The 25,355-nt window shown below is 44.3% G+C and overlaps 1 protein-coding gene across 1 annotated transcript in view; it reads left to right on the top strand.

The window, feature by feature from the left end:
• Positions 1-25,103, top strand: part of TGFA (transforming growth factor alpha) — a 127,517-nt gene extending 102,414 nt beyond the window's left edge. The window contains exons 3-6 of the mRNA XM_060187167.1: positions 1,404-1,524; positions 12,583-12,732; positions 16,193-16,302; positions 21,167-25,103. Of these exons, the coding sequence (XP_060043150.1) occupies positions 1,404-1,524; positions 12,583-12,732; positions 16,193-16,302; positions 21,167-21,174 (389 nt within the window). The 3' untranslated portion in view covers positions 21,175-25,103. The remainder of the gene's footprint in view (positions 1-1,403; positions 1,525-12,582; positions 12,733-16,192; positions 16,303-21,166) is intronic.
• Positions 25,104-25,355: the final 252 nt, after the last annotated feature.

Raw genomic sequence — 25,355 nt, forward strand, 5'->3', positions numbered from 1 at the left:
GGCCCAGGCTCTGGAGAACTGTGGACTATGTGATTAGGACCTGTCTCTATTTCAAACTTGTCCCTCTTAGCTTTCCCAGTACTGCCTGTGCTGTTCCCAGTAGGATTCTGAGCCTTAGCTGGTCCTCAGAGCATAGGACTAGGCAATATCACACCTGGTAGAGCATACATATTACAGTGTACAAAGACCCAGGTTCAAGCCCCTGGTCCCCACCTGTAGAAGGGATTTTCACAAATAGTGAAGCAGTGCTACAGATGTCTTTCTTTCTCCCTCTATACCTCCCCCACCCCTATTGATTTCTTTCTCTTTCTGCCCAATAAATAAATAAGAAAAAATATCACTCCTGGGGCCGGGCAGTAGGTAGCACAGCGGGTTAAGTGCACATGGTGCAAAGCGCAAGGAGCCACATAAGGATCCTGGTTCGAGGCCCCGGTTCCCCACCTGCAGGGGAGTTGCTTCAAAGGTGGTGAAGCAAGTCTATAGGTGTCTTTCTCTCCCCCGTCTTCCCCTCCCCTCTCAATTTCTCTCTGTCCTATCCAACAACAATGACAACAATAATAGTAACAACAACACTGATAAACAACAAGGGCAACAAAAGGGGGGAAAATGGCCTCTAGGAGCAGTGGATTTGTGGTGCAGCCACCAAGCCCTAGCGATAACCCTGGAGGCAGAAAGAAAAAAAAAATCATTCCTAGCACCACCACTGCAAAGAAATTGAACTACCATTGTTGTGTGCATTCTTCCCAGAGTTTATATCTAAATGTCTCCATGTGTAAATGCTTCATTAGAATCACACTACACAGACCATACAGGAAACATCTCTATTTCATTTACAACAACTAGCATGAGTATCTTTTTTACATTATTCACTGTTCTTCCCCAGCATTGATTTAATGGTTACAAGGTATTCTTATTGAACCTTTCTTCCAGTTGCTTGATTTTAAAAGAGATTTTTAGGAAGGCTGTATTTTAGAAATGATCACTGTCACTATGCAGAAGTAAAATTAGGTCCCCCTTGGTTAAAAGACTTCTAATACTAAAATTACTTTGTTATCTGCATGTAATTGAATTGCACTGAATCTTTTTGGGAGTCTTTTATTTTCTACAAATTTCAATAAATTAAGCTCTGCTGGAAAGCATGCAATATGGGAGTCTGGCTGGTACTAGACTGCCCATTCATACAATATGGGAGTCGGGCTGGTACTAGACTGCCCATTCATACAATATGGGAGTTGGGTTGGTACTAGACTGCCCATTCAAAAGTGAAAATTGAAGAAGGGGTGTTCTCATGGGGACCAGAAATTCCAGCCACTTGTGGACCAGTGAATCAGGGCCAGGGGAAACATCACTCTACTCTACCTACCATGCATGGATAATGAGCCAAACGTCTTTTCTCTCCTCAGCAGAGCCCCCTGTGGCCGCAGCTGTGGTGTCCCACTTTAATGACTGTCCGGACTCCCACAGTCAGTACTGCTTCCATGGAACCTGCAGGTTTTTGATACAGGAGGAGGAACTAGCCTGCGTGTAAGTGTCCCCTGGAGTCCTGGGGTGTGGGGGCTGGGGCAACCCAACAGCCAAGTCAAAGAGTATCCCACGAAATCTATGAACAAAAAGAGAGGGATCCAGGTGGTGGCACACCTGCTTAAGTGCACACATTACAGTGTGCAAGGGCCCAGGTTCAAGCCCCTCCAGGAGGGAAGTTTCATGAGTGGTGAAGCAGTATCTCTCTGTCTCTCTCCTTCATCTCTCCTCCTCATGTCAGTTTTTCTTTGTCTCTATCCAGTAGTAAATAAATAAGTTTTTTTTTTTAAAAAAAAAAAGAGGTACTGGGGGGGTGGCTCCATAGTGAAGCTCATGCCTAGTACTCATGAAGCCCTGGGTTCGAGCCCTAGTACTATAGAAAAACAAAAAAAGACAAAAACCAAATGGAACAGGCTGCAGCAGTAGCAGAGTACAAGACTAAGGTTCTGAGTTTCAACCCTAGCACCCCATGTACTAGACTAGTGGTCTGCTGCTCTCTCCTGCTTTTGCTCTCACTCTGTAGTGAACAAATAAATCAGAATATTTAAAGTGGTCTGGAGAAATAGCATAATGGTTACACAAAAGACTTTCCTTTGATATTTTATTTATTTATGTTGGATAGAGACAAATCAAGAGGAGACATGTCGATCAGATAGGTAAGCCTATTGAAGAGAGCTTTTCCTTTTTAGGCAATGGGAGTCATGCCAGTTTTGAAAAGAAGTTGCTCAAGATGATCTGCAGTCAGTGAGATAGCTGTGGTGAGGCACCTGCCTCACAGTGTGTGCTTTCCTGGCTCAAGCCCCTGGAGGACTATAGTACTGGAGTACTATGGGGAGTCAAGCGGTAGTGCAGCGGATTAAGCGCAGGTGGCACAAAGCACAAGGACCGGAATGAGGATCCCGGTTCGAGCCCTCGGCTCCCCACCTGCAGGGGAGTCGCTTCACAGGTGGTGAAGCAGGTCTGCAGGTGTCTATCTTTCTCTCCCCCTCTCTGTCTTCCCCTCTTCTCCCCATTTCTCTCTGTCCTATCTAACAAGGACGACATCAGTAACAACAACAATAATAACTACAACAACAATAAAAAAACAACAAGGGCAACAAAAGGGAAAATAAATAAATATAATTTTTTTAAAAGAGTACTATGACACCTTGGAAAGCTTTGGTGCTGTGTTCAGTCCCTTCTGCCACCCACCCACCCACCCCCTTTCATTCACTCTCTCTCTTTCCACTCTTTCTCTCTTTCTACTCCTATCTCATTGCCTATCTGTCTCTTCCTCTCTATCTGGAAAAGTTGGCCTGGGGCATTGAAATTGTATATGTGCAGGAGACCCCAAGAGGAAAAAAAGAGGGAACATTTGTCCACTGTAGAATACTGTTAGATGGCCCTATGTTCAGCCTTGGCACTCTTGACATTGGAGCTGGAAAATCCCATGTTGGGGACAGGAAGAGAGATCCTGTATAAGGCATCCCTGACCTCCACCCACTAGACTCCAGTAGCATACCATCCCATCCAGGACCACCAGAAATATCTCCACAGCTAAGAGTGTGGACTGACCTGTCAACGCCCATGTTCAGTGGGGAAGCAATTACAGAAGCCAGACCTTCCACCTTCTGCACCTCATAATGATCCTGGGTCCATACTTCCAGAGGGATAAAGAATAGGAAAGCTATCAGGGGAAGGGATAGGATATGGAGTTCTGGTGGTGGGAATTGGGTGGAAATGTACCCCTCTTATACTATGGTCTTGTCAATATTTCCATTTTATAAGTAAAACATAAGTGGTCCAGGAGGTGGCACAGTGTATAAAGCATTGGACTCTCAAGCATGAGGTCCAGAGTTCAATCTCAGGCAGCACATGTGCCAGAGTGATGTCTCGTCCGTTCTCTCTCTCCATCTCTCTCTCTCTCTCTCTCTTTCTGCCTATCATTCTTCATGAATAAATAAAACACTTTAAAAATAAATAAATAAATCTTTAGAAAGAAATGTCTCCAGACATTTGTAGGTGTCAGGGGAGTAGGAAGGCGCAAAATCCACGCCACACACACCCATTAAGAACCAAGCAAATAGCACTGAATTTTAATCAAAAGCTGGAATTTATTGAGCTTTTGTATATTGCTAGTCAGAATCCATGTATTTACTCATGCAATACTCATAATGAGCCCTGAGCTGTGCTGTGCCTAGGTCATGTAGCAGAGCCTAGATTCAAAGACAGACTGTCTGGCTCCAGAAACTGAGTACTTAGACATGATATTGAAGGGTATCAGATGCATTGTTAGTCCAGGAGAGGGGGTACCAGGAGAGCCTACTGCAGCAAGAAGTGGCAGGTTGTTGTTTCTTCCTCCTGAGACGCAGCTATGTGAGCATGGACAGCCCTAGAAAGGCACACTGGCGACCTTCCTTCTGTGTGTGAGACCCCCAAGTCATGTCTGCAGAGCTAAGAGGTTTCAGGCTGAGAGCCCTCCCCAGCCCATAAATACAAAGCACAGTGATAATGGTAGATACTGTCATTATTCATGATTAGCATTCTCTTTCAAACACACAACCCCCTCCCTGGGGGGACTAATGGGATCCTTTAGTCAGTAGTCAGGTCATTTGTGGAAAAACACTAGAGGCCTCTCAGCCCAAATGTCAGGAAGCTTCCCAGGCAGCAGGCACAAGGCATTTTCCCCTCCAGCAGTACCTGTACCTCTTTGGGAAGAGAGGTTCTGATAAAAACTACCACATTAGGGGCTGGTGCAAGCTTTCTGAGTGTTAGCAACCTCAAGTTTGGGTTACCCAAGGGGCCAAATCAATGGCCTTATCTGTGACTGAGATACTGTCGGGCAACCCCTCCCCAATCCTCTCCCCCTCCAGCCCAACCAGCTTCTGAAAGGGGGGAGGGGCATGAGGGGGAATGCTCTTCTGTTCCTGTCTGGGTCTCAAGTCCTGCCTGCTCTTGGCTCCCGGGAGCTCATTATCCATCACATTTACACACTAATAGATTTTTGTACACAGAGTGACCAGCTGACTCTCCTCTTTCACATCACTATTAACATCACTATTATTTATTTATTGGGTGGAGACAGAAACTGAAATGGAAGGGGAAGATAGCAAAAAGAGACACCTGCAGCACCATTCCACCACTCATGAAACTCCACCCCCCCACCCCCACAGGTAGGGACCAGGAATTTGAACCTAGGTCCTTGTTCTTGATAATGTGTACACTCAGTAGGGTGCACTCCAGCTCAGCCCCATTATTAATGTTAACCCTAGCACTTTGCCTGCAGTGACTATGGAGTCCTCATAGCTCCCCCTCTCAACTTGGGTTTCTCACCCTTGTTGAGTAAATGAGAAAGTAGAAACTCAGACAAATGCAGCAACTTATCCCGAGCTAGCAAATGACAGAGCTGGGATTCATTCCATTCTAACCTCAAAACCATGTTCTTAGTTATTGCCCCAAAGGTCACCTTGCTCTAGCCTCAGAATTTTCAGCTCAGATCACTAAGCTATGTTGTTTCCAGGGGGGAAGGTGTCAGCACCTCCCGCCCCCACACCCCCCCAAGTAAAACTTCCTCCAGAAAAAGAGTAGAGTCAATCCCCAGCAACTTGCCCTGACCACAGACTTTTACCAAGTACTTCCTGTGGGCTGAGTGAGGGGCCCTGCATAAACAATCAAGATCCCCTTGCAGTTTGAAAAAAACTAGCTGTCTTTGGGGAAGGGGGCTGACCATGCAAGTAATGACTGCCAATTCACCACAGTGTCCCTAGTGGATCTTGGTGTCCCATAGTCCCCTGTTAGGTGTGATGGAAGATGATCCTTGCCATTCTCTAATTAAGTACTCAGCATCTTAGAAGTCAGGTTCTGCTTCTCCATGCAGATAGATGAACCCCTCCCACTTCAAAATAAATCATTTCTGCAACTCCCACCTATCCCCACTGCTGTTTGTACTGGAGCAGATGCCAGTCACTGTCATCATCCTACTGCTGCCTCTGGCCTGCTTCCTCCAGCCCTCTTTGCTCACTTTGGTCACCACCATGTGAGTTTGTAAGCTTCCTGAGGACAGAATCATACCTTAGACCTTTTAATATTTGTGGAATCTAAGAGCATGTTCTACTTAATTAATTCCCACTAAATCAGAAACTCTGAACCCTTGCAGAGAGGGCTGTTGGTGAGAAACTTCTACCCTTTTAGGTCTGTGCAGCTGGAAAATGATTAAATTGACACAAGAAAGATAGCATGACAAGACAGACTTCAGTTACACTTGCATAGAGGTTCATACACAGTACAAAGGAGTCTCTCACCTGGTCTTTCTCCTGGGGTTACTTGGTCTAAAAGGATGTAGTAAATGAAGGAGAGAAAAATAACTTTGCAATTTAAAGGAAAAGAAACCTTGCAAGGTTTACTTACATATGCACTGAAAACAGGCCCTGCAGACTCTGACCTGAGGGTTTAAGGCTGTGGTGATTAGGTCTGTTACCTCCTGGGTCACCGCAGAGATTTTTTTTTTTTCCTGTTTTTAGGAAGACAAAGCTAGCACATTCTTTTTTTTTTTAACTTGGCTTATATATTTAAAGATTTATTTATTATGAGAGAGAAAGAGAATGAGCAAGAAACGGGAGAGAGCTGGGATCAGAACACTGCTCAGCTCAAGTATAAGGGGGTCCATGAATTGAATCTTCACCTTCTGGGGCCTCCATCATGCAAGTTGATGCTCTAACAGGCTAAGCTGTCTCTCCCACACTGACACATTCTTGTGAAAACTGAGTTTTCACAAAAATCTGAGGTATTGCTTCATGGGCTTACAGAGAAAACCCATGCAGTCTGAAAAAAGGGAACTCACACTTTCTAAAATGCTGATATCCTTAAGCTTTGTTTTTCATAAGAGTAATAGCCTTGGTTTCCAGAGAATCTAAAGAGATAGCTTATCTTAAAAATACGTGGTTAAAAAAAAAGTCAAAGCAAATTTAAAAAATAAAATAAAACAATTAGATAGTTAGGGGTAGCCAAGAATAATGAAAATCACTCTTAAACATTTACACTTCACATGAAGCTATTTGTATTTAATGTTTCCCTTCAGTGAATCCCCACTCATGCCCAACTTTATCAGAAAACAAATGGAAAAAGATTACCAAAGAAAATAGTGCTATGGAAATACAAGATTAGGATCATAACCCCATTTTTCCCTTGAGATAGACTGCCCAAAACTCATGATATGCTGCCCGTAGTGGCCTTCAGAGAAAGGAATATCACTGAAGGAAGCCATCTATGCAGCAGGTTTTAAGGTTCCCATGTCCACACCAGTAGCAACCAGTTCCTCACCTGTCCACAGTGCTTCTCCGCTGACTGAAATCCTGGACTTAACTTTCCCACAGCAAAGTGTGAAAACAAAGCACTTCGGGCCAAGGAAAACATTCCTCATGGTCCTGGCCACAGCACATTCCAGTAGGATCTGAACAGTCAAACACGCAGAGAGGAGTGACTGCCATCAGCATGTCAGCAGGCTGCCCAAGTGACCCAGAGCACACCTCCCAGGGGTCAGGAAGAGGAATGGTTTCTGCTGGTGCTTGAGTCACCTTTCTGTAGCTCATCTAGCTTCTGGGGTGGGGTGCAGGGGCTACAGGGGCTTAAGAAGTGATGGTATCTGTGGGGGTTACAGGTAGCTCTGTGGAGCACATATTACCATGCACAGGGACCCAGGTTTAAGCCCCCAACTACCACATGGGAGCACCTGTAATAGGGAAGCTTCATGAGCAGTGGTGGAACAGTGCTGCAGTGTCTCTCCTTCTTTCTGTCTCTCTGTCTCTCTCTCTCTCTCTCTGACTCTCCTTCTCTTTCACTGTGTATCTAAAAAAAAAAGAAGAAAAATAAAATAATAATCATTTCTGGGAGGAATGTGGTTATGCAGGCAGTACGCCCCAGTGATAACTCTGGTGACAAAAAAAAAAAAAAAAATCCTGACATCATTACTGCCATCCAGGTGCCTGAAGAAAACACATGTCCTCATTCTCTCCCTCTACCCTCCCCATTAAGTGGACACTGAGATTCAAACACCTGCAGAGCAATTCAGGGCATGGATTTGAAAGTCAGACAGATCTGAGTGCCTTATACCAGTGCTTTGTTTTCACACTTTGCTGTGGGAAAGTTAAGTCCAGGATTTCAGTCAGCAGAGAAGCACTGTGGACAGGTGAGGAACTGGTTGCTACTGGCATGGACACTGGAACCTTAAAACCTGCTGCACAGGTGGCTTCCTTCAGTGATATTCCTTTCTTTGAAGGCTTCTGCAGGCAGCATGTCATGAGTTTTGGGCAATACGTAGTTTGTGTATTACAACAGAAGACTAGCTTTTCAGAGGACTGTACCAAGGACCCATGACCACAGTACATGTAAGGCAACTACATTCCAAGATGGTGCCCACTAGACACATGTGCCCATTTCAATGAATGGATTTCAAGTGTCTCAGTAGCATCAGCCACATTTCAAGTACTTGGCCTCAATGCAGCTAGTGACTGCTCTGTAAATCAGCACAAAATCATCACAGAAAGTTCTATTAAACAGCGCTGGAGATCATTCAAGAACCATTTCCAACAGAGCCTACGAGCTCAACTTGTAGTTGTTATCAGCACCATCACTGCTGAAATCAACTCATTATTACTATCCAGTAGCTGAAGAATGTTGTAAAGCCCTAACTAAAAGGAATAGTGAAAGCCCAGGAAGCCCTTGAGTCAGAGTTTACTCCATCCAACCTCCTCCTCCCTGCCCTGGAGCAGAGAGGCTACAGGATTAGCAAATCCAGTTCTAGGGACCAAGAGTGGGTATACCCAATCCAAGTGCCAAGAGTCACTAAATTCAGTGCCCTAGTCCCACCCCAGCATGTGGAGGTCACCCATGTTAAGGAAAATCTGGCATAAAGCACATTTCTGGGTTGTTGGTTTGTTGGTTTGTTTGTTTTCTAAGACTTATATTGAGAGAGCAACCAGACCACTGCTTTGGCATTATGGTACCAGGGATTGGACCTTGGGTCCCATGTATGCAAGTTCTGCACTTACCCTACTGAATCACCTCCTTTGCCACAGTGATTTCTTTATGTGTTTGTTTATTTTATAAGAAAAACTAGAGTACTGCTTAGTTATGTGCAGTGCCAGGAAATGAACCCCTAGCCTCAGGCTTGCAGTGCCTGCACTATATGCACAGAGCCACTGCCCAGGCAACTCATGCTGTAGTGTGTTAAGTTTGTTTAGTGTCTTTGTTTTTTGTTTGTTTGTTTGTTTGTTTTGTTTTGTTTTATTTACCACAGCTCTGGTTTATGGTGGTGCAAGGGGATTGAACCTGGGGCTTTGGAGCCTCAGGCATGAGAGTATCTTTGTATAACTATTATGCTATCTATCCCCACCCATTTGTTTAGTGTTTTTATCACATCATTAGATGCAGACTCAATGGCACCTAAAGGTAAAGTCGCTTTCTTAAAGTCATACAGGTAGCACATGGGGAATGAGATTTGAATTTGAGCTTACATAGCAGCCTGTCTCCAAAGTCCGTGCTGTAGTTTATCCACTTTTGAGACTCTGCCCTGAGGAAATAGTCTCAGATGCAAGTGGGATGTATACTCAGAGATAATCACCCACCATGATTTACATTATCAAAGTTGAATACAGCCAAAATGATAAGGGTCTAGTGACATAGACTGTGTACTAAATTACTGTGCTACCATCTGAAACACGTTTGGTAGAGTGTCGTTGTTGTTGTTATTGCTGGGGCTTGGTGCCAGCACTATGAATCCACCATTCCCAGCATCCATATTTTCTTTTTTTTCTTTTTTCTATTTCAATTAATAGGACAGAGAGAAATTAAGAATGGAGGGGGAGATTGAAAAGGGAGAGAGAAAGATACTTGCAGACCTGCTTCACCGCCTGTGAAGCATCCCCTACAGGGGTTCAATTTCTGACACTGCACATATCTGAGCAGTGCTCTGGTCTTTCTCATAAAATAAACAAGCCCATGAAGAAATCTTTGTAGCGGGGCCAGGTGGTGGCACACCTGGTTGAGCATACGTATTGCAATGTGCAAGGACCCAGGTTTGAGCCCCTGCTCCCCACCTGCAGGGGGAAAGTTTTGCGAGTGGTGAAGCAGTGCTGCAGGTGTCTCTCTGTCTCTCTCCCTCTCTATCCCCCTTCCCTCTAAATTTCTCTGTCCTGTCAAGTTAAATAAATAAGTAGAGTTTTAAAAATAATAATATATGTAAATATAATTTTAAAATAATATTTATATGTAAAAATAAAATAAATATTGTATAAGTATAGATCTGCATGCATTACCATGCTGCTTTTTTTTTATTTAAGAAAGGATTAATTAACAAAACCACAGGGTAGGAGGGGTACAACTCCACACAATTCCCACCACCCAATCGCCATATCCCACCCCCTCCCATGATAGCTTTCCCATTCTCCATCCCTCTGGGAGCATGGACCCAGGGTCATTGTGGGATGCAGAAGGTAGAAGGTCTGGCTTCTGTAATTGCTTCCCCACTGAACATGGGCGTTGACTGGTCAGTCCATACTCCCAGTCTGCCTCTCTCTTTCCCTAGTAGGGTGGGTCTCTGAGGAAGCTGAGCTCCAGGACACATTGGTGGGGTCTTCAGTCCAGGGAAGCCTGGCCAGCATCCTGATGGCATCTGGAACCTGGTTACTGAAAAGAGAGTTAACATACGAAGCCAAACAAATTGTTGAGCAATCATGGATCCAAAGCTTGGAATAGTGGAGAGGAAGTGTTAGGGAGGTACTCACTGCAAGCTCTAGTGTACTTCTGCTTTCAGGTATATATTTTGCAGTAGTTTATAGATACGTGTGAATATATGCTCGCTCTCACAGAAACTGGTGTATATCTAGGTTTTGGGACTTAGTTAGAAAGTGAACCACCTGAGATGAAAGTAGAGTATACTATGAAAGGAAAGGTCTCACCCGAGTAATGAAGCTGAAGGGTTGACATTCCACACGTTAAGTCTCTGGACACAGTCTGAGCTGAAGCATGTTGAGGTGGCAATCGTTGCGTTGGTTAGGTTGTGATCAGCGGATGCAATATTATTTGGTTTGGATTGGGAGAGGCATATGGGAAAGTGGGCCGTATCCAAGGGTTCCAGGACTGGGGGAAGTAGGGGCTCTATAGTGGAGATGTGAGGTTCCTGCTGTCTTAGGGTTCAAAAAGACAATCGATAGTTAATGTTATCACATTTTCATGCCTAAGACACCAGAGATCCAGGTTCAATCCCCAGAACTACCATAAACCAGAGCTGTACAGTGCTTGGGGTGGGGGGGGAGGGAAGGAAGGAAGGAAGGAAGGAAGGGAGGGAGGGAGGAAGGAAGGAAAGAAGGAAGGAAAAAAGGAAGGAAAGAAGAAAAGGGAAGGGAAGGAAAAAGACAAAGGTAGACTCTTTTTTCTTTTTTTAATAAGTAGTTTAGCTGTCATGTCCATTCTAGAAGAAAAAATTTTAAACCCAGCCTGTGAGGTCTGATGCAAGGATGCTTTTAAGGGAAGTCCCCTGTGGGAAGGAAGCTATCAGACAAGAACCTACACCCCACAAAGGGACCTGTGTGTGAGATAAGCAGTTCTTCAGTTAAGAAGACATGTATGAAGGGAGAAATGCATTATCAGAAGATGGTCATCACTTTTCTTGGGACAAGAAGAGATCTTGAGGGCCAGGAAAATAGCTCACTTGGTTACACTCTGCTTTGTCATGTTTATGACCCAGGGGTGAGTCCTGTCCCCATCATATTGAAGAAGCTTTATGATCTCTTCCTCTATCTTTTGTGTTCTCTCTCTCTCTTTCTCTCTCTCTCTCTCTCTCTCTCTTTCTCCCACCTCTGTCTCTATTAAAAAATAGAAGTATTGAGGAACCATCATACAAGTACCATTAGATCTAGAATGGGGCTTGTCACACCCACTAAAGTTCACAGTTATCATGTGGAGAGCCCAGGTTTGAGGACCCATCCCCCTCCTGTAGGGGAGAAGCTTCATGAGTGATGGAGCAGGATGTAGATGTCCCCCTCTTTTGCCCTATTCCTCTCTATTTCTATCATAATAAAGTAAAATTTTAAAAAAGAAAAAAATGGCTACTGGGAGAAGTAGGTTGATCATGCAAGCACTAAGCCCCAGCAATAGCCCTGGTAGCAAAAAAGAAAAAAAAAATGTGGGAAGGGTGTTTATGACATGGGGAGCTAGACGGGAGAAACAAAGAAGAAGCTGTTCCTGGAATGACAGATGCCAAAGAGCCTCTGTGTAGCAGCAGTACCCATGGTATATCGCCTTGTAGGGTTATCACCCCTTGCAGACTACATGTCTGCTCATGAACCTGACCTCACGCATGCCCTTACTCATCCTCTAGTGGAGCCAGGCCAGTGTGACAGGAAATGGGGATATGAAGTTCACAGATCAGTGGCTTCTTGCATCTTACAATTACCAGGTAGTGGCACTGGTCCAGACTTTAGTCTGTGCTGCTCACACCCAGTAACTGCTGACAGAACTCCCTGAACTAAATGGGGAAGATAATAAAGCAGCTGAAACCTGAGTCTTCCTCTGACTTCACATGTCCTTTTTCTCTCATCATCAGAAATTCTGAATGTACATGTTTAATTTAAAAATAACTTGGCTTTTTATGAACTGCCAAAATGGACTTCATGCTACATAATACATTTGCAGGGCTGGGGAGATAACATAGTGGTTCTGCAAGAGATTTTCATGTCTGAGCCTCTCAGGACCTAGGTTCAATCTCTGGCAATATCATAAGCCAGAGCTGAGCAGTGCTCTGGTAAATAAATAAATACAGCATTTCCTCTCTCCCTTCACTCCCCAAATACTGACACTGTAACAATAACAAGAGGTGTCTCTTTTAAGATAACAAAGCTGATTTGGTTACTCCAAGCAGGAGATATCTGTTTAGAGGAATAGGAACAATTTTACTCACACTTTGCCTCTAATCAAGAACGTTGGTGGGACCCCTTTGGGCATTTTCCTTGGGTTTTGAGCCCCTGAGGAAGTTAAGAGAACTAGATCTTCTGCCTAGAAACCACGTGATGTTGTTTTCTTCCCCAGGTGCCATTCTGGGTACGTAGGTGCCCGCTGTGAGCATGCGGACCTCCTGGCCGTGGTAGCAGCCAGCCAGAAGAAGCAGGCCATCACTGCCTTGGTTGTGGTCTCCATTGTGGGCCTGGCTGTCCTCATCATCACGTGTGTACTGATACAGTGAGTATCTGCTGTCGCTCGGCCAGCTCCCCTGCCCACCCACCCTACCAGGGATGTCTGTGGCACACTCAGATACAGGATCACTTCAGCACGGTTTATTGTTGTGCTGCCTGACTGATGTCAACAAAGTCACAAGGGACTTTAGTGGCAACAAACCTGAGGAAAGAGAGCATTCTGGAAGTCTCTCTCCACAGTGGGCCTACACATCATGGCAGCCAGTATAGAGATAAATGAAGACTCTCCACTCTTGGTTTCAAAATTGTGACAGGGTGTTTAGGTCATCTAGAGAGAATTGGCGATGACTTCGTGCCTTTTCTGGACAGTAGCCTCTTTACAGAAGACATGTGCAAATCCTAAAGCCATGTTGAAGGCCACTGTTATTCTTATGACAAACTAATGATAGCCTTGCCCCCTTTCCCCACTTGTCAGCCCTTCCTCATCCTCCAAAGTTTCCACATGGCATCTTCCAGATGCTTAAAGCAATAGAGACCCTTTCCAGGTGGTTTTTCTTTTTCTGCCCTCCCCCCCCCCCCCGAGTTCTTTGCTTTGGTGCAATACACCACCAGTTCAAGTTTTACTTTGTGTTTCCACTTTCTTTTCTTGTTTATTAAGTTCTGCCCATGAGTGAGATTATCTCATATTCATCCTTCTCTTTCTCACTTATCTCACTTAACATGATTCCTTAAAGCTTTATCCAAGATAAGGTAAAGAATGTGGCTTCATCATTTTTGATAGCTGAATAGTATTCCATAGCTGAATATATACCACAACTTTCTTCGTCACTCATCTGTTGTTAGACACCTATGTTGCTTCCAAGTTTGGGCTATTACAAATTGTGCTGCTTTTAATGTAGATATACACGGGTCTCTTTTCATGTGTTTCTTAACTTTTATCTATTTGCCTGTGTACTCCAAGTAGACTGTTATGCAAAAGGAGAGGCCCTCAGACTGTATCCCCAGTATCTATAGCAGCATATTCCCTGGGAATATCTGGAGATGTATAAATCACAGGGCATCCCCTAGAGAATTGATACCTACGTCTAAGCTGATGATACAGAAGTAATTCACAGAGCTGCTAAAAAGTTGCCGGTCAGCTCAGTGTAGATTAACTCATAGTGAAGAGTGGGCTGTAATACAAGCAGCCCCACAACCCAAGTTGCGTAAGATTTGAGGGATGTAAATAATAGTCTCTGTCCTGTCTGTGTATGGGTTTGTTGCATTAGGGGTGTCTAAAACATACACTTCTGGGGGGTCAGGCGGTGTCACACCTGACTGAGCACATGTGTTATTATGCACAAGGATCTAGATTGAAACCTCTGTTCTTTTTTTTTTTTTTTTCCCTATAATTCTTTTTTTTTTTTTTTTTTTATTTAAATTTTTAATTTAAGAAAGGGAAACCTCTGTTCTATACCTGCATGGGAGAAGCTTCATGTGTGGTGTCGTAATGCTGAAGGTATCTGTCTTTTCCTCTCCCTCTGTAGTCCTCCTCCCCCTCTTAATTTCTCTCTGTCCTATCAAATTAAATAAAATTTTAAAAGTGATAATAAATTCTATAGCATTAATAAAGTAAATTAAAATGAAATAAGATTGGGGGCCAGGCAGTGGCACACCTGGTTAAATGCTTACATTATAGCACAGAGGGTCCCGGATTCAAGATCCTGGTCCCCACCTGCAGGGAGAAAGCTTCACAGGTGGTAAAGCAGGGCTGCAGGTGTCCCTCTGTCTCTCTCTATCTCTGTCTGCCCCTTCCCTCTCAATTTCTCTCTGTCTCTATCCAATAGTAAATGAGCAAATATATTTTTTAAAAGTCATTTCATTATTTTTAAAAATTGAAATAAGATTAAAGCATACATTACTAGTATTGGTAGTGAATGAAGCACCCCTTAGAGCCCCAGATGGTTGTCAGGGCCACTGACCTTGAATCTCATAGCAGGCTGATTGTGTATCCTCACCCATTACTTCCATGGCCCTGTTTATATGGTTAGGAGGGTCCCAGACAGAGCCTCGGGAACAAGGTTGGGCACCCATAAGGGTAGGCACAGAGAGGACTTAAGAGCCAAGGTATTCTGGAGACAGGGCCTATCTAGGCTCCCTGGACAGCCCCTCGTCTTCTCCAGGAAACCACCAATCCTACCACTTCTCATCCTTTCCCAGCCCATCCTTCCCAGAGACCCAAGTTCAGAAGCCCTGAGCCAGAGACTAAGCCGTCACCCCTGGCAGGCAGACTGAATGACCTAGGCCCAGGACTCTTCTGACTTGCAAAGTCAATGAGGAGCAGCTCATCTCATGCCAGAAGAATCAAGAAGAATCAGTTCCACTGTTCTGGGTCACTTCTGATAGGGAAACTGTGGGGCCAGTCTGCTCTGCTCCTGACTGGTTAGCAGTCACTACTGGGTCTGGAAAAATGCCTCTTGATCCTTCCAGCATGGGATGTGCTCATCCCAGCCTGGGCAGCCCCACTGGCCCCTCCTTATCCACCTGGAGCCAAAGTAGATCATTCCAAGACCCCTACTCAGCAATGCCAACCCAAAATTCAGGGATCCAAGTAACTCTCACAGGATAGCGCTGCGAAACCAGGTTACGGATGGGATTGTGAATTCAGTCACACCGCACCCAGAGGAAAGCCCAGCAAACATCTGTTCCCTCCTTTCTATTTTTGAGCTCCTATGAGCTGAAAGCCCCTCCCAGCCTCTATTGGCAGGTGCATCAGTTGCAAGGCTAGAAAGAGTAGGGGAAAAGCCTTCTGCGCTGCCCCAGGTGTTTCCAGGCAACTAATGTCTTACTCAGTGCTTTGTTCCCTGCTCTTCTTTGGGGTTTTCTGGTTCTTTTCTGTGCTTATTCTGCAAGCTGTATACTTTTTCCCATAAAGGGAGGCAGGAGCATTCATAACCTGATGCCTCTGGGCTCTTCAGGGGTTCAGTTTGCCACAACTGGAGAATGTTTTACTCAGAGGAGGATCCAGTGCCTCTAAGATGAGTGGCTCCAATGGCTCACTCTCTCCTTTCCATGGGTCCGTTCCTTTATGATTTTACTGCTGGCTGTACCTGGTAATCACACACACACACACACACACACACACACACACACACACTCACACACACACACCCCTTCAGAGTACTGCAAGCCTGAAGCAACTGCGTACTCCCAATAGCAGTTCTGAGGCTATTACTACATTCAGAGAATTCTCAATTGCTGCTTTTTGGGAAGAGCAGCCAAGTGGATGGCCAGGTTGCCCCATGAGCCCAGAGCAGGGCTGCACAACTAAGGCAGGTACTTCCAGGTAGTCAGCAATCTGCCTCAAAGGCCACTGCCCCATAAGGCCCTCAGTCCCAAGCTGTGTCCATCTTTCTGGAGGCCTCCATAGGAAGGTTGGTTTTGAGGCCAGAGCTGCCCAGTAGATCCTGCACCAGTCAGGCACTCCTGCCAGGCTCCTGCCCAGACTGTGTTCCATGTCTTTGCAGCTGCTGCCAGGTTCGAAAACACTGTGAGTGGTGCCGGGCCTTCATCTGCCGGCACGAGAAGCCCAGTGCCCTCCTGAAAGGAAGGACTGCATGCTGCCACTCAGAAACAGGTAAGAGGCACTATTGACAAAAAGCCTTTTCTCCCTCAGTAGACAGAAAACAGCTTCTCCAGGATAGGGCAGGAGTTCTCAGAGGATGAAGCAGGAAGGAGAAAGCAAAGGGAGAAGATATTGATCCTCCCAAGTTAGATTGTTGATTTTAAGGTGTTCTTTACTCTGAAAGGGGCTCGTTTATTCTTACTGGCAACTGTGTGACTTTTGAAAAGTCACCTAACCTATGTAAGCCTTCATTTTCTTAGAAGAGAGGTACAAATCAATACAAAGTACGTAGCATGGTGTGTCATATGCTAGGCCATAGAAAGGTAATAGATGTTCTCTTCCTCTTGAGACAGTCACCTCCCTTTTAGACTCTTTAAACTCCTAGGTTTTGTGATCTTCATTAAATTTATCACTATTTCGGGAGTCGGGCTGTAGTACAGCGGGCTAAGCGCAGGTGGCGCAAAGCACAAAGACTGGCATAAGGATCCCGGTTCGAACCCCGGCTCCCCACCTGCAGGGGAGTCGCTTCACAGGCAGTGAAGCAGGTCTGCAGGTGTCTATCTTTCTCTCCTCCTCTCTGTCTTCCCCTCCCTCTCTCCATTTCTCTCTGTCCTATCCAACAATAGCAATAACAATAATAACTACAACAATAAAACAACAAGGGCAACAAAAGGGAAAAAATAAATAAAATAAATATAAAAAATTTAAAATAATAATAAAAATAAAAAATAAAAATTTATCACTATTTCATGAATATTTTACCCAACATCCATAAAGAAGTTTGGGCATCTAGATGTGGGACCAATCCTGACATCAGGAACCTTCTTCTGGGTATCACTAACTTGGGGCTCATGGGATCAAATAGCTCTTTTTTTAACAAGTTCTAAAAAAAAAAATTTCTACAACTCCTAAAAATTTACCAGCAAGGTTTCTGGAATACTACTTTGACCAGTAGAGCTGATCACAAAGCTAACATTCATCTTCAAGAAGCAAGGGGTTTGAAAACAGTCACCAAAGTCTAATATAATGTTGGACAGGGAGGTGTGACTATAAAAAGTTGGCTCCAGGAGAAAGAAGGAAAAAGGGAGGGACATTTGGATGTAGTAATATGGTTATGTGTGGCTTGGAGGAGAAGAAAGGACTGAACCTGGAAGAAAAGGGGAGCAATTATGTACAAATGTAAACAGATAGTTGTAGAGATAACAGTTAACCCATGTTTGCAACCTTGGGAGAACTGCTGTGGCTTACAGTGGAGGGACTGGGGATTCAAATTTCTGGTGATGGAGAGGATATAGAATTATATCCCTGTCAACGTGTAATTTTTTAAGTCAATATTAAATAACTAATACAATTAAACAAAAAACAGTTGGCTCCAGAAGCCTAAGTGTGCACAGGAAGGGTGGGAAGAAAGATGACTGGGGAACTGAGGCTGGCATGTTCATTAAAGCTTGTGATGAGGGGCCTGGGTGCACCATGTAGAGCTCTCATGTTTTTTGTTTTGTTTTGTTTTGGTTTTGCCTCCAGGGTTATTGCTAGGGCTCGGTGCCTACACCAGGAATCCACAGCTCCTGGAAGCCATTTTTTCCTTTTTGTTGCCCTGGTTATTTTATCGTTGTTGTAGTTACCGTTGTCGCTGTTATATTGATGTCGTTGTTGGATAGGACAGAGAGAAATGGAGAGAGGAGGGGAAGACAGAGAGGGGGAGAGAAAGATAGACACCTGCAGACCTGCTTCACCGTCTGTGAAGCGACTCCCCTGCAGGTGGGGAGCCGGGGGCTCCAACCGGGATCCTTCCGCTGGTCCTTGCGCTTTGCACCAGGTGCGCTTAACCTGCTGCACTACCGCCCAACCCCCGAGCTCACATGTTTTTATTCACAAGGATTCAGGTTCAAGCCCTGGTCCCCCACGGGCAATGGGGAAGCTTTAGGAGAGGTAAAACAGTGCTGCAGATGTCTCTCTTTCTCTTTCACTCTCTTTCCCACTTCCCTCTCAATTTCTGTTTCTATTCAGTAAATAAAACTTTTTTAAAAAGAAGGGAGAAAAAAGGTTGTGGTGACCTGGCCTGGACAGAACTATACATCTACAGTTCAAATACATGTACCAGGAGTACATGTATTTGTTCTTCAAGAACCATAGAAGTCTGTTCCTTTTGGTTTAGGAATCCTACAGCTCCTGAAGATGTACACCCGTTAGTCCTCTAGTGGCTTAAAGGAGGATGATTTGTGAGTGATGGGGATATACTGATTTGGCCAAAGATCTGCTTAGGGGAAGAGTTCCTAAAGAGGCTTTGACTTACAGAGCAAATGGTACATAAAAACAAAGAGCACAGGGGCAGCAAAATCACTTGGAAAGTATACCTGCTTTGCCATGTGCAACCCAGGTTTGAGTCCCAGCCCCACCATACAGGGGGATGTGTCAGCACCATGGGATAGCGTGCGCTCTGTCTCTCTCTCTCTCTCTCTCTCTCTCTCTCGTGTTCTCTCTTTATCTCTCTGTCTGTCTAGCTAGCTAGCTAGCTAGCTCTGAAAAAGTCAACCCAGAGTGGTGAAGCCTCAGTAAGAAATAATAATTGGCAGTTTCACCCACTTTTTCTAAAGAAGAGGAGAAGAAAATGGGCTGTTGGAACAGCTCACTTGGGTAGTGTGCTGTCTTGCTAGGTGTATGACCCATGTTCAAGTCCAGCCAGTACTTTACAGAAGGAAACTTTGGTGCTGTGTTCTTTCTCCTAAGAGAGGAGGAAGGAAGGAAGGAAGGAGGGAAGGAAGGAAAAAAGAAAGAAAGAAAGAAGAAAGAAAGAGAAAAAGAAAGGAAAAGAAAAGAAAGGAAGGAAAGAAGGAAGGGAGGGAGGGAGAATAACTTGGGTTTCAGAATAATTCCATGGGAGTTTGGCATCAGGACCAACTTTGGGAGAGTTACCCTTTGAACTAGTTAGGTTTTTTTTATTTTATTTTAGTGTGTTTTTTAACACCAACAGAAATTTTGTTTAAATCTTTGAAGCAAAGTTTCTGGGGTTTTTAATTATCTCACAAGATTTATTTATTATTTTAATGTATTATTTTTTGTGTTAATAGTAGGTTACAAGGTTATGGGTTACAGTGTATTGTTCTTTGCGTTTTATTTATTTATACATTGGATAGAGACAAAGAGAAATCAAGAGGAGGAGATAGAGAGGGAAAGAGACAGAGAGACACCTGCAACCCTGCTTCACCATTCATGAAGCTTCCCCCGCTACAGGTGGGGACAAGGGGCTTAAACCTGGGTCCTTAACACTCTGTAATGTGTGCGCTTAGCCAGGTGCACACCTTGTCCCACAGTGTATTGCTCTAAAACATGTTCACAACCAAAATTCTGTGCCTTCACCCTCCAATGGTAACCACCATAGTTCTCATAAAGTCTTAGAGACAATTTGTTAGTTTCTGGTTTCCCCCAGGGTCATGTATTCCAATTCTCTAGGTTCCATAATCAATAGAACAGTCCAGTAGTTGTCTTTCACCTCTTACTTCACTAAGCACATTTAGGCTGCTTCCAGTCTTTGGCTATGTTGGATAAGGCAGCTATATAGAGAGAGGTACATATGTCCCTTTGGTTAAGTGCAAAGAAATGTTTGATAGTAGATTTTGTTCCAGGCATCTGAACCTCAGAAAAGTAGAATGAGGGTTTTGTTATTTCTCTACCCACAATTGAGAAGATACTAGCTTTAAGCCTTGGATGGGCCTCACCTTCCAGAAACCCCCACCAAGGCTAAGCCAGTTCCTCTCCCTGAGATGATGTCTACCTCTACAGCCTCATGTTGCACCAGTGATGCGTGTTGATCCTGAGAGATGAGAAACTTGGCGTGCCTACATATGAGTCCTGCCTGGTCCTGGTTCTGTGGTGTTCCCCAGACCAGGGTGCTCCCTGCCCTCTCACCTCCAGAGGAACTGTGGGAGGGACCAGAGTGGTAGATATCCAGGCTGAGCTGGACTTAGGAGCTGCTGAGAATAGGGTCTTGTTGCTTCATCCAGACAACTACATAAGATGGCTTCAAGGCCACCAACCATTGAGCAACAAATGTTTTCTTATATGGCCCCAGGAAAAGCCATTCTGACCACCAGAGCCCAGGACCAGTTCAAGAACTGCCCTTTCAGCCACCCCCTGGGGTGAACCACCTCCAGTTAAGGCCTTCACCCAACTGTCCGTGCGCGTGCGTACACGCACGCACGCACACACACACACACACGTTGCCATAATACTCCCCATCATCCTTTTTTTTCATTTCTTTATTGGGGGAGATTAATGTTTTACAGTCAATAACAAATACAATAGTTTGTACATGCATAACATTTCCCAGATTTTCACATATCAGTACAACCTACAACCCCCACCAAGTCCTCCTCTCCCTGTGTTCCAGGACCAGAACCTTCCCCCCAGACCACCCCAAAGTCTTTTACTTTGGTGCAATATACCACATCCTTTTTTTTTTAATTGGATAGGAAAGAGATAAATTGAGAGAGGAGAGAGAGATGGAGAGGGAGAGGAAAAGATAGAAACTTATAAACTTGCTTCACAACTCATGAAGCTTCCCCCCTGCAGGCAGGAAGCCTGGGACTCGAACCCCGATCTTTGTGCGGGTAGTACTATGTGCACTTAACCAGGTGCACCACCGCCAAGCCCCACCCCCACCCCCATCATCCTTTCTTTTGATACTGGAAGCAAAATTTCAGAAGCTACTGCCCCTAAGGTTAAGCCTGTAGACTTTGGATTTAGACCTGACAGCCGGAAAGAAGCTGACAACGTTGATAGATAACGCCTCAAAGTTTCTGTCCCAACCTGTCTCCACAGCATGACCAGGGCCTGGCCCACAGTGTTTGAATTGTTCTTCCTTCCTTCCTTACAGTGGTCTGAAGAGCCCAGAGGTAGAGCTCAGCCAGGAGGATTCAGCAGCCAGATGGAGAAAGAACTTCCTGAGGATGGCACATGGGATGCCTGGGACATGCCAGAAGACCTTTCCTGTTCTGCCTGCGGCCACCTGTGCAATCTCTTTATCTCTAAGGGGTCTTCTATCAAAACTCTGTCAAGAACTCTGTCTGTTTGGGGTTATGTGGTGTGACCTAGAGAAGAAATCGACAGACCATCATTTAAAGATTGGTCTGAAACTAACTGCAATGGGATGAACTTTCTGTTTGCCTAGCTAAGGTGTGTGTGGCACTTGGCATCTGTGTTCAGATGTGTGTCTTCTGCCCATCATTGGTGCCAGCGGTGTTTCTCATGGGCCCATTTCCCTCAGCTGCACCTATACTGCCCAACACCGAAGATTCCTGTAGCTGTGACAGTTTTTGTCCTATCCTCTTTGGGGAGGAAGAAGGTAGAGACAAGCTACCTGCTCATTGTGATGTGAAGGTGCCAAGTGTCCCAGAGGAGCCACATCTGTCTTCTATCCAGTCTCTCCCACCAGCTCAGTGTCTTCCACGGACACACTGAGGACCTTCTCAGGCCATCACCACCCTTGGAGATAATGTCTTATTTATTAGATGGATGATAGGTTGTTTTTTTTTTTTTGATCTCTTAAGTCAATGTAAAAAAGCGTAAAACTCTTTCAGACTTCTACATGAATAATGTATGTGGCACTGGCTGTAAAATTATACTGATTAGAAGTGTCTGGCCTCTTCAGAACAGCTAAGGCTTGGGAAAAGCCACTTGGGGCAGGGGGGATGGGAAGGGGGCAGGGCAGAAATAAAAGCAGAAGATGAGTCACTGATGGGAACAAAGACTGGAATTAAGAGGTTGTGCCATTTAAGACATGAAGCAGGTTAATGTCCCTGGATACCTCTTGGTGGACTCTAGCAAGTCCAGCTGAGGAGACTTGCCACCACTGTCGGGGAAAGAGAACGGCTGCCTGTGTTGATGGCAGTACTGATGACAACGTCTGGTGGTTAAATGTGTGCGCTGCCTCGGTGAGCCCATGAAGAAAGAGGAGACTGAGAACAGCATGAGCAGAGTGTCGTGGGCATTTCGGGCCACATCCATGAAAGAGGAGCCAGTTATTTATTTTCCTGGTTGTTGCTAGGTTGATTTGTTGCTTTGCTTGTAAAAGGAGAAATTTAGCTTTCCTATTTACTTTCAAGCATTGAGAGAAATATTCCAGTGACTCTTAATTTTCCATTCAAGATGCTGGTTTTATTTAACAGAAGCTGTAACAAGCCACTTCTGCCATATAGGGCTCAATTTTCTCAGAGGAGAAATGGTTCTGAGTGTCTAGGCCCATTCTGGCCCACTGGGCCTGCCAATGGGAAGCAGTGAACACCCCCCCCACTCAACATTGGGGAGCTCACCCCTAAGAATGTTCTTAAAATTTGGGAAACATAGAGCCAGGCCGTGGCACACCTGGGTGAGTGCAGGCATATATGTTAAAATTTGGGAAACAGACAAGTAGTGAAATAATATACACACTATTTATGTGAGGGAATTCTTTATTCATGAACATCTGGAGAACAAGCTTCTACTATTTAACCCATCAGTGAATCTAACTCATCACATCATAAAAGGGACCTTCAAAATATGTCAAGTTGAAATTTCTACCAGGTAATTTTGTCTTCTCCTAATTCTCCTTCCCTCCTATTTCCATGGATTTCGTCCTCATTTCTTATGACTAAAGCAACTATAGTAGTCAACCCCTATCTGAACCTTGCCACTTTCATTAAATGATGCTGTAGCCAGAGCACTAAGATCAGAAGTGGCATCTCTTCACCAGCTGTCTCCCAACAGTGTAATGGACACAGCTCCCAGGTTTTGTTATAAAAAGAAGCAGGTTTAGGTCTGCACTCCCTACGCTTGTCTTCTTGCAGCAGACCAGTGGGATGATGAGACATTAGTGGAACATGTCTTGCAAAGATTGAACCCAACTGACACTGGTTATAGCCCCCTGTGTGCACTCGCTTTTCTCAGCAGGCTCTCCTGAAAATTGAGAGTCTGACGCAGAGAGATCGATGGAAGTGGAGTCACAGTCATTTAATTTTAGCTTGAGATCACATTGTCACTATGGGACAATCACTTCCCCAGTCTTTCAAGAAGTCTCTGAGGTCCGATTGCCTTCAAAGAGAATTAGCACAAAACATTTTGTTTCTGTGGGGTTCTCTTCACCTAACGGATAAAGTCAAGCCATTAAGCAATCCAAGAACCTTTGTAAAGGTCTGAGAAGAGGAGAATGGAAACAAAGGGAACTTCTCTGCTTTCCTGAAGGAACTTGATATTTAATGTCCATAAATGTACTAGTCCTCAGGTTCAGCCAATCACAGCTTCCCAGATTCTCTCCCTTGTGCCTGTACAACCATGCAGTGAACCATCTGGGACATATACCTCCCTCAAAGTGCCTCCAGAATCATCTTTTTTACCAGTGGGTCTGAAAAATGTTGGAAGGAGAAGGTGGGGCTAACGCAGGCCTGGTTGGGCCTTTGTCCACACCTCAGGATGTGAAAACCTTCCTTCTTTATTGATTTTTTTTTTCAGAAATCAGATAGCCAATAGAATTAGATTCCATGCCAGCTCACTACATTGACATTTATTTTGTTAGCTTTGGAAAATAACCTCTTTTCAGGTTGCAAAATTCACGTTCTATTCCATCTCTAATAAAAATGCCACCTTTTCAGATTTAAAATTTACCTCCCTTTCTATCACTGTAGGCTACCTATTTCCTCATGCTTTAGAAAGCCAAGTGTCCATTATGATGAGGGAATTATTCCTATAAACAGGAACATTATTCCTATGTTACCAGTGTCTATCTCAGGAGAAAAAGAAGCACTTTTAAGAAAGGAGGATGCTTCCAAATCTTTTGTAGAATGTGGGTTCTCCCACTGCTCTATAGGCAGTGACTTCTCTAAACACACAGGCAGGAAACCCCTTCCAGATGATAAGATACACAGCAGCCAGCATGGATTTAGAAGGCACATCTGGATACACATGGCACCAAGGAAGAGCTGAGCTTGTCATTCTGTCCCAGCAGAGGAGGTAGGCAGTAAGTGCCCAGAGTCTGTTTTCCTAGAAATGAAGGAGGAGGCAGGACTGGCAGTCCCCCACCCACACTGATGATGGAGGGGATAAGGCTCTAGAGCTTCTTGAGAAACTACACACTACAGGTGGAAAGAAGTAGCATCTTCTGGTCTTCTAGGGCCAGGATGTCCCAGTGTGCACAGGCCTGCTGGCTGCTCTTCTAGTCAATTTTGGCAGGGATGTATCAACAAGCTTCCAACATTGCTCAGGAGACCTTCCCCAATCTCTTTTTAAATGGCCTGAGTTTTGATTTCTCTCAACCTGCACACTCATTGGCAGTGGAACTGAGGGTAGAGGCAGGATTTGAAAACCCAGGACAAAGATAGATATCACAGAAAGAAGACAAATACACTTACTCTTAATGTTCTAACATAAGACCTGCTCTCTCTAGCCACTGATTATAGCAAAGTTTCCAAAATATTTAATGGTAAACATACACAGTAATAATAAAAAAAAATTCCCCAGTGTAATAACTTACGGAGTGCTCAATTCCTCATTATTGTTATAACCCAATGCCTTTTTTTTAAGAATCTGTTACTCTGATTTGTGTATATGTTGCACTGAAAAGTTAATATTTAAATGTTTTAATTTATTTTGTGTGGTAAGTTAATTTTGATTTCTGTAATGCATTAATGTGATTAGCAATTCCTTTCCTTAATATCTGAATTGTACTTATTTAAAGCATAGTGAGAAATATAAAATACAGTTGTGTTTTACAGTAATGTGCATTGTTCAGTTGTACTGTACCTTGTTTGAAAGGATGAAGGAATGAACTTTTTTTTCCTAAATCAAGACTGGAGCTGTTCTTTCTTAAAGAGATTAGGACATTGCTAAAGCATATAAATATTTACCTCTGCAAATGATGAAAAATTGGATATTTTAAATTAAAATAAGGAAATCCTAAAGAGAACCTCAGCTGATCCATCCCTCTGCCTGAAGAACTTCATCTTCTATGTATTCAACAATATGCTAATAATATGGCGGAAAATATGTAGTACATAATCCCTACCCCAAGGAATTAAGATTTGAGAAGGAAAAAA

The sequence above is a fragment of the Erinaceus europaeus genome, chromosome 3 (genome assembly GCF_950295315.1).
Source record: "Erinaceus europaeus chromosome 3, mEriEur2.1, whole genome shotgun sequence".
In the NCBI taxonomy this organism is placed as follows: Eukaryota; Metazoa; Chordata; class Mammalia; order Eulipotyphla; family Erinaceidae; genus Erinaceus; species Erinaceus europaeus.